General features: G+C 38.4%; 1 protein-coding gene across 1 annotated transcript; it reads right to left on the bottom strand.

Annotated features, from left to right (window-relative positions):
* Nucleotides 1-215: 215 nt before the first annotated feature.
* Nucleotides 216-8,205, bottom strand: LOC145784630 (uncharacterized). Its single transcript, XM_082596499.1, has 5 exons — nt 7,881-8,205; nt 6,312-6,484; nt 3,493-3,623; nt 2,841-3,178; nt 216-2,460 (listed from the first exon to the last, which is right to left on the bottom strand). The coding sequence occupies exons 1-4, from the start codon at nt 8,186-8,188 to the stop codon at nt 3,038-3,040; spliced, it is 753 nt and encodes a 250-aa protein (XP_082452625.1). The 5' UTR covers nt 8,189-8,205; the 3' UTR covers nt 216-2,460; nt 2,841-3,037.
* Nucleotides 8,206-10,182: the final 1,977 nt, after the last annotated feature.

The following is a 10,182-nucleotide window of genomic DNA, read 5'->3' as shown; positions in this document are numbered from 1 at the left end:
TTCCTCAGCTCTACAGAAGTTTCATTAAACTGTGATATCAAAGGTTTTGTAATTCTGCATTATAGGGTGTTATAACTTAACATTTCTTTCATTTCAACACAACCTGATTGCCATTGGTAGACCACCATATGTCAGTCTAACTGTCTAAGGATAAAGATTCAAAACCAAGCAACCAACCATGTTTAGTTATATTTGTTTGCTTTTGTCTAACCAGTACCATGCAAACCAATAAAGCAGAAACCAACAAAATGGAGTAGAAGTGACAAAACACGAGTAAGTTACTTGAAACCAAAATAATTAAGTTAAACAACTGACCAATTAATCCTCTTCATTCTGTGGTTCAAAGGACCAATCTTGAGGTTATACCAACAGCAATAAAAACATAAACAAATCTGAATCAATGTTTACATGAAGACGATCAATTTGTTGTTGATCTTTCTGAGAAAACAAAGTTTGTGTGAAACGAATTGATGAAAATACAGACGCTTTGCAATTAATTGCATTAAGTTTAATATTTTGTTTTGATATTTCTTAATCAGCTAATTTTATAGTAGACTAGATCAACTTTATATTTTCAAATAGCCTCAAAAGAATGTTGATTTTATTTGCTGATTTGTTTTGTACAAACTTATTAAGTTTTGAAATCCAACACTTTTGTTATCCAAGTAATTTATCATCTTGCAAAAGCATCTGCCTTTGATTAGTTTTCCTATTTTGAAGTAAGTTACTTTGTTTTTAAATAATGTTTATTTTATTTGTAAGCTCTTGTAGAAACGTTCGTTACTTGACACGACGCGCACTATGTTCTTATTTGAAGTTTGTTTTATTGTAAAGTTCTTGCTGACAGTATGAGCAATATTTCATCTTTATGTGAAGTTGATTGTTTTGTTATTTGAAACATATTCTTGTAGTACTCGTCTACACGATGAGCAATTTTAGTTACAAATATTATGTTTTGCTTCATATTATTGTACAGCACAACAGCATCTGTGTGAGGTCCATGAATGTGACCTTGCAGGTAATCGTGCATCGACAACGTGAAGGTTGGGAAAAAATCCAAGTTATATTTTTATTGAAGTAGCGACACTAATTTTTTTCAATGCGGCGGCAGCAGAGAAGGGTTACATTTCTTCCAGTTGCACTCCCGCTTTTTTCCAATTTAAGTGAAAAAAATAACTCGTTTTTGGAGATTTCTTATGGCAACAATGCGTGAAAAAATTAAGACAGAAATTACTCCACATTTGCAGGAAACATTTAGCCACGTTGATACCGACAAGAGTGGCACCAACACCAGTCACGGCTCGGAGGATGAATTATTTGGTCTGTTGGTGCCATCGCATGAAACGTAGCGACGGAAAGAAAAGTCAATTATGGAGGCTTTTTGTTATACAAAAACAATTCCTTGAGCTTTTCTAGTAGGCTATTCTATTTATAGTATTCATCTTATAGTATTCATATGTATAGTATGTAATTTATAGTATGTTATGTTATAACAAAAGTATGTTATAGTATATAATTCATATGTATAGTATTCGCTTTATGAAATGCAATACCCCCATGCCATTCCTTCCAGTGCTGCGGTGAGGAGACCTTTCTCCGTAGATGATGTTCTGAAGCCAAAGTGGGCAGGATTCAGCAACTAGCATTTTGAAATGCTCGTGTATTAGAAACAAGTGTAGCAATAAATTTCACTTGAAACGTGTTTTCTATAACGACGTTGAAAGCGAATGACATCCTGTGAGGACATTATTCGTTTTTAACGTCGTTTTGGCGTCACAAAGTGCTTCCTGTGTGAGTTTAAGAAAAAAGTAGCGGAAGAAGTAGCGGTAGCGAGAACTATTTTAGCCTGAACAGCCTAACAAAAGCTGATAGCGCACTACTTTTATCGATTGGTAGCGCGCTGCTTTTAAAGACGCCCGCTTTTGGAAGGTACAAGTATGAAACTAGCCAGAAGACTAAACGAGTTAAAAACAATTTATAACAAATCTATCGTCTTTCGCAGACAAGGAGCACCCCGTGTCAATGAAACTTCAAATCTACGTTAATTTGATAGAACTACAAAGCTCAATTATGACGTCATAAATGCTCTGAACTTGCTTGCAACACCGAAGTAGATGCAGGAGTCGCCAAGATTTCGGGTTAATCTGTGGTGCAAGAAGCCAACCGCCATAGGCGAGATACATCCGAGGTATGACGATGGGTATAACATAAAGGTATGCAGATTGCAGAGGCAGATATTATTTAAGATTAAAATGTTAAATTAGTATAAAAGTGTCTTTGATAAACGAAATGTGAACATGCGCTTGCAAACATCTTCTACATGATCGTCATCTACTAGTGCAGCGCTAGCACGTGCTTGGGTAGTCGGGGCAGCCATGAGCTGGCGATCATCTGGCCCTTCGGAGCATAACTTAGCGACTGTGTCAGAGACGTGGGTTTGATGCCCGACCACAATGAGACCTACAAGGAAATCAGATTCTATTCAACAATCAGTAAGTACTAAAGGAGAGCACGTTAATGTTCATGGGGTCCGTAATATCAAGAGTCAACCAAACCATCGAGTTCATTACCACAATTGTAATGCACCAGGTGATTGTGGAAGTTTCACTAACAACAACATAAAGTTTCCCTCATAGTTTATGTTCATCGTTGACTTGGAAAATTAAATCAATGCAGTTTAAAATCCACTCAGCCTTGTGCATAGAGCGGTTCCCTATCAAAGTCAATGAAACAGGAAGCAGTAACTTCAACCTCACAAAGTTGGCTGGTACATTTGGTACAAGACCCTAGGCTTTTGAAAGATTTGTCTAAATTTAGACAAATATTAAATAACGTCTCACCAACAATGCCCTCAAATTGACATCATCATCGATGCTCTTCCAACATCATGAGCTCCCTGGTGACGATGAAGGCTCCTCCAACATCATGAGCTTCCTGGCGATAATGGAAGCTCCTCCAACATCATAAGCCTCCTGGCGATGGTGGAGATTCCTCCAACATCATGAGCTTCCAGGCGATAATGGAAGCTCCTCCATCATCATAAGCCTCCAGGCGATAATGGAAGCTCTTCTAACATCATGAGTTCCCTGGCAACAATGGAGGCTCCTAAAGCAGGAAGGAAACCTCCGAACTCTTCCGTGCTGTGGAACTGAGTGATGTGACGTTGGTGAGAACTCGACTGAAAACAAAAAGTGGATGTAATAAATTCCCGGCAACACTTCACTCTGCCAATCCCGGTAACCGGGCCTGCATCTGTGGATAAAAGCCTCAACATTCTAGAAGTATGCGAAACTATACCAGTGGAATAAGCTATGAGAGGCCTTGTCAGTCTGAGGATAAAGATACAAAACTAACCAACAACAAACCACTATCGTTTATTTATCTCAACTTTAATGGGTGGGACCTAGCGTTTGTTCCCCCTGGCAGGGATACACCATACTAAGGACGACATTGATACCTTTATTGATTAAGTTTTGCAGAATTTTATCAGACCTGGGTGAATTTCTTGGGGCAGTGTGCGCATGCATACGGCTTCTCTCCTGAGTGCGCCACTAAGTGTTTGGTGAGAGAGGACTTTTCTCGAAAGCTCTTGTTGCAATGGATGCACTGGAAAGGTTTGATGCCTTTATAAAAATGGACAAATAAATAATAGCTTTGATAATTATTTTCCAATGATTAAACATACTATATCATAGTATATTATATAATACATTTTATGGAGAGATGTGTGCCTGGGAGGACATTGCGCCGTCCAGACACCGGTTTTGAACTTGATCTTTGTCTGGGATATCATCTTGTTGGAACACGGATACCCACACAAGCCTCCACACCACGACAAGGTGCCAGTTCACCCCGCACTGCTCAAACACTACATAGAAGAAGCACTTTGAGCAGCCGTGGATGCCCACTGCAAATCCAGCATCCAGGATGTAGGTCACCTTATCAAGGATTGCGAAGCACCAAAGACACTGTATATGAGATGTGCAGTTGTACAGTGTGCACATCAAATGATTCCACTACAGTACTACTATACCTAGAGCTCGACTGATATCACTTTTTCAGACCGATGCCGATATATTTCAACCGATATATATCAACTACGAAAAATTTGTTACCAACAAAGTTATTGAGCAACAAACCAGTCCAAGAAAGTCTATGCATTGGTTGCTGTAATGGAAAAATCATTCTTAACACTAATCACAAAAAAACACCAAACAAAAAAGAAACAACCAAATGCAATACTGTTTTGTCTTCAAAGTTTTGTGTTCAACAATCAAAGTTCAACAGTTTCAAATTGTAGTTCAAAAACATAGTTTCTCAGCATTCATGCCAAGAAGAGAACATCTTTTATCATCGTAAATCAGTCCAACACGACAGGAGTTTCTGCTAGGATTCGCACAAAGACCGGTGTCACCGCCACTAGCCCGATAAACAGAAGCACAACCAGGCAGCACCAATTGAATAGGCAGCTAGAAGAGCACAAAACAAGACAAGACATTCAAAAGCATACCCACTGGCGCCGACTTACGGGGTGGCCACGCCACCCCGTAACCGCTGTGGCGGGGTGGCAGCCACTCCGTTTAGGTTACATTACTTACTGCAAATAAATGTAATTTGAACGGACGTTTAAATCTTTTTTTGATCAATGGTTTTCGCTTCAAGTCAACGTAAAGCAAGAAGTGTACCAATATTATACAGTATTGCGAAGAAAATGATTGTTTTTGTCACAAGCATGATACTCGCGTAACATCAAGCAAGCTACGTGAAAATTACGCAACACGTGGCTACGAGTTTTTTCCTTGCTGTTGTTGCGATCGTTTTATTTGTTACTTGTCATAAGTCATTGTTACATTTGTTAGGTTTACAATGGGATTTATTAATCAATAAAATACGATCTTTCCATTGCCTCCCTCAAAAATCTTTTTTGAAAAATTTTAAACTGCTCATAATATCGCTATAAATTATGACAGCTATAAAATACTTGGAAATAAAATTATCTCGATGATTGATAGCTCCACCCCCTAAATGAATATCTATTTTCAAATTTCATTAAAAAAATACAATTTTTGAAACTTTTTGAGTTTTATTTAAAAAGTGCACTTAGTAAAGTAGCGGTTTTAACGTTCTGCAAATTTACACGTTTACATGATTCTATTCGAGGAAAGCTACACCCCCTGCCAATTCTCAACAATAAAAGCAACCTTTTTCAATTACTCAAGATTTTGCATTTTGAATTATTTTCCGATTTCAATTGGAGTGTACTGTCATCTACTTCATGCTTTAATTTCTACTTTGTTATCTACTTCATGCAGTAATATTGCGTGTCAATGCGTGACAAACTGTGAGGCGGGAATTTATTGGTCTGACATAGGAGTTGCTTGTTACATCATAAAAAAAATTACGAAAAGTTGTCCAGTAAAAGTTTTCGCCGACATTCCAGTTTTATTCAGCTTAAAGATGCCACCGAAAAAGCGTTTAAAATTGCAGCCCTCCATTGAGTCATTTTTTGTTGCGTCTAGTCAGAATTTCAGCCAGCATTAAAGTGACCAAACGCCTGAACGAAACGAAAGTGTGCCACTGCCAAAAGGCGTTAGCACGATCAGGGAGGTGGAAGAACCGAGCAGGATAATCGCTGTTGAAGGGAGAAGCTATCAAAAATCGTGGGAGAGCGAAATCCCGTGGCTTAAGTTTTTAGGTTGCCATATTGTGCTATCCGCCACCCCGTGCAAAAATAAAAGTCGTGCCTATGAGCATACCCACGACCACGTGCAAAAACGGCTTGTGTGCAGCCGCTTGCACGTAATTAAAAACGAGAGTTTAAATACGCGTTTGAACAACTTGTGTTTCTTCTAAGGGCATGTATGACTGGTTTTGGGTGTGCTTTTGCTGGCCGATGTTTATCGGCGAAAAATAGCCGATGCAATATATCGGCTACTTCTGATATCGGCCGATTAATATCGGCTGATCGATATATCGGTCGAGCTCTAACTATATGTATACATATACTATATATATTCACATACTTTTTTATGCCATATGAAACTCGAGCATGACTGTCTTGAATCATTTCTTGGGCACATATAGACATTAAACCAATATGCACTATCAGGATAAGTTTTGTTATTTTTCTAAGAGGTTAAATTAAAAACAAAAAATGGTTTGCAACCACCTAACTTGGTAGGCAGTTATTCAGGCGACTATAAAAAATCAGCACTGTGCATCTGTAAGCTAGGAAGCCATTGCAAGATTAAAGTAGTCTATAGTTCCATTGTTACAAAATGAATGGTCACCAACATTGAAACACTCTTTACCCAAGTGGATGTTTTCATGGTTTTTCAGGTTTTGCTTTGTCTGGAAACTTTTAGAGCAATGTCGACATGGAAAGGGCCGCTGGTTGCCAGGATTGTGAGACGAGCCATGGACTGACAATGCTTGCTTTGTCAAGAACGATTTTTGGCAAATTGAACACACATGAGATTTGACCCTAGAAAAAAAGTGGCTATGATTAATATAAATTTTAAATGTTTATAAAATGCGTTTCCACTGCAAACCAATGTTGCAGAATTGATGTTAAATTTTTGTAAATGACCTCTAATGACATCTCATAATTGCAAGAATTAAAATGGTGTCGGCAGCACCTAAAACTAAAGCTATTGATTGATTGAATCTTTATCCTCGGACTGGGAAAGCTTCTTGCAGAGCTTAATCCTGGCAGTTTCGCATACTTGTAGAGGCTTTGAATCACTGACGCAGGCCCGGTCACCGAGATTGACAGAGTTTCCAATTGTTGAAGTCATGTTGCCAGGGAATTATTCCATCCATTAGATGCTGCTGAATGGAGAGCAGTCCTTAACTTGTCCTGAATGGAGAGCAGTGATCATCATCGGTTCATCGCAGTTTAGTCTTTTATAAAAAAAACGTAGGCTATGCATCAAAATTTATAGAAAATTAATGGACTCCAACGAAAACAGCTAAATACAAATAAACAACAAGCAATCCAAGCTGCACAAACTGTCGCAACTATTGCATAGTTAACTTCAATGTATGTTAGTCTGCCAAACAGTGATCAACTAATCCATCACTATATTGTATGCCAGTAGCGTAGCCAGGAATTTTGAAAGGGGGGGGTTTTGACGACCTAACGGCGGGGGGTCTGGGGCTGTAAAACTGTACACATTCATTAGCGCACCCAGAAAAAAAGTTAGGGGGGGGGCTAATTCAGAAATGTTGGCCAAGTGATTTGCGATCCCTTTGATTGGTAATATTTAAAGGCACTCACAGCCAGTGGCGAAGCCAGGAATTTTGAAAAGGGGGGGGGGGTTGACGGCGTGTTAGCCTAAGACGACGCCCAGCAGCGAGAGGTCTGGGGGGCCTCCCCCAGAAAATTTTGAAAAGTTACTTTGAATTTGGTGCATTCTGAGAGCATTTTCAACAAAAATGTGGGTATGAATATTCCTGTAAAATGGTGTTGTCTGGTGGCATAGCAAAAGGATAAGATCATGTTTTCTTTGGCATTTTTCGGAAATAAAGCTAAGTCTCTATGTTTAACTTTTCTTGTTGCTAATTCCTGGCTGAGATGTTTGAATGTTTGGTATTGGCAAAACTCGCTCTTTTAATGCAGTTTTGTTTAAAATTAGGCAATTTTTTTTTAGACTGAAAGCATCATTCTCAAGTACAAAGAGACTGAAAGCATCATTCTCAATATTGTGACATCAAACGCGTGCCAAAGGGGGGGGGGTTGTAACCCTCAAAACCCCTTTTGCACTGTTTGCCACTGTTGTATGCAATAGCTGAGTTACATAATTGTAAAAAATTCCTCAATACGTTTAATTATATCTACAATACCACATCACAGCATCTACCTAGCTAGCACAACTCACCAATGTGTCTTTAGGTGGTATCGGTAGTTTGCCTTTTTAACAAAGACACGGTGACATGTAGAACATTCATAGGATCGTTTTGTTTCAGATGAACAAACAGAATCTTGGCATGTTTTTGATCGATCAATTATATCACAATTGTTTGACTCATGGCCGACATTGAGAAGTTTGTTTATCTGAGGTTGGAGATTAATAGAAAATTCAAAAAGTTGGTCAGCATCATAAACAGAATCTTCGCATCCCAGTGTCATCACTTTGCTAATGTCATTTGATGTTTGAACAGCACCAATACGGTGTGAGTCACTCATGCTCTGATCAGTAATGGCTTCACACACTACACGACTTGTGCCTAAAAAATAAGGAAGTGGCTATTTTTCCACACTTAATGTCATGGTTACAACCAGGTGTTGCCAGAGTTAGAATTAAAGTTAAGAAGGGTTAAGGTAAGGGTTAGATTAGTTAAGGTAAGGATAAGGTAAGGTAAAGATTAAGGTAAGGAATAAGATTAGGGTTTTGATCTTTGCCCAGGACTAAAAAAATTTCAAAATACAAGTTTTTGTTTTCAAGAACTTCAAACTTTTCTCAAATTATGGCAGAACTCCTTATCTGGCAACACTATTGAGACTATTATTACACTATACAGTGTAAATATAACCGCAGCCAAAAAATAAAGGAAGTGGCTATTTTTCCACACTTAATGCCATGGTTACAATTAGGTGTTGCCAGAGTTAGGATTAAAGTTAGGAAGGGTTAAGGTAAGGGTTAGAGTTAAGAATAAGATTTAGGGTTTTGATCTTTGCCCAGGACTAAAAAAAATTCCAAAATGCAAGTTTTTGTTTTCAATAGCTTTAAACTTTTCTCAAATTAGGGCGGAATTCCTTATCTGGCAACACTAATGAGGCTATTATTACACTATATAGTCTAGTGTAAATATAGCCACAGCCAAAAAAATAACTCCATTCAGCTAACACTTGTGAATGAAATTATTTGCATGCAATAACATCAAGAGCAAACTTCAGTCGCAAACACCACAGTCGCTTACGGTATTTTAGCACACAATCACATATTTTTAACGGTTGACATCTTTACCCTTGGATTTTCTTGTCTGAAAATGAAACTTTATACCAGTGGTTCTCAACGGGGGCGCTACCGCCCCCAGGGGGCGTTTTGATTTTACAGAGGGGCGGTATGATTACCTCAGATTAAGGGGGGCGTTTTGATTGTTAGGTGGCATTCTGGTTTAATTTAACCCATCTAGCCTACCGCCCAGCGTAACGATTTTGTCAAAGAGCTCGTATTTTCGTGGTAGCATTTCCTACCTCATACCTGGTGGAAAAGGGATTCAGCTATGTTGTTTTGCTACATAACTTTCCAAACAGCGAAGCCCAATTGACATAAGAGGTGATTCCTATGAGGTGATCTTCGAATGTTTCTCAGTGGCTTTACACCAGATGTGAAGAAACTGGCACTTTCTCACCAAGCCCAAGGTTCACACTGACTATCAGTAGGCCTACAGGCTACTGATATCATGCTCGCCAATATCTATTTGCTTTTATCAAATATAGTTACTAGTCTCTAAAACCCTTACAGCCTGTTTCACCCTAAAAGGGGGATCATAAAATGGTCCTTATTCTAATAGAAATAGAATTATATTTGAGTAATGACCTTCTGATTTCTATTTCTGCATTCTATTTCTATTAGAATAAGGACCTTTTGATGATACCCCTTTTAGGCTGAAACAGGCTGTAAGGGTTTTAGAGACTGGTAACTAGCCTATACTTGATGTAATTCGTTCTGCTTGGCTTTTTGCTTGGCATTGAGCACTTTTTGTTATTAATAATATTTATTGTTTTATATTCGCTTTTCGTAATTAATTGTTTTTGTTTAGAGGCGGTAAAAATTTGCCAGTTTATGACGGGGGCGTTGGGCCAAAAAAGCAGGGATATCTAAAGAAGGGGATATGAAGGCTTTTATTACGTCTGACAATAGAAGGGCTATTGTTTATCGTAAGCAATCTCTGTTTATCGTAAAATAACAATTGGCATCGATAGTAGTTTAATAAATCTTGTTATGTTAACCTGCATTGCGCTGTCAGCATCAGGCCTGGATACTCACTGCATGCTTATGGTTACTTGTTAATTCAACTACCCGTATACTTGCTGTACACTTAGTCCACCGCAAAGGCTTTGTTAAGAAAAACAGCTTTCTGGTAACTTTTCAACTTTCTTTCCAAAGAAGTATTCTTCAAATATGCTCTATGTTACATTTACTAATTGTCTTCTGTAGCTCACTGTATATACCA

Source organism: Aplidium turbinatum, chromosome 15 (genome assembly GCF_918807975.1).
Source record: "Aplidium turbinatum chromosome 15, kaAplTurb1.1, whole genome shotgun sequence".
In the NCBI taxonomy this organism is placed as follows: Eukaryota; Metazoa; Chordata; class Ascidiacea; order Aplousobranchia; family Polyclinidae; genus Aplidium; species Aplidium turbinatum.
The sequence above is the reverse complement of the archived record's forward strand: the minus strand, read 5'-3'. Positions and strand labels throughout refer to the sequence as shown.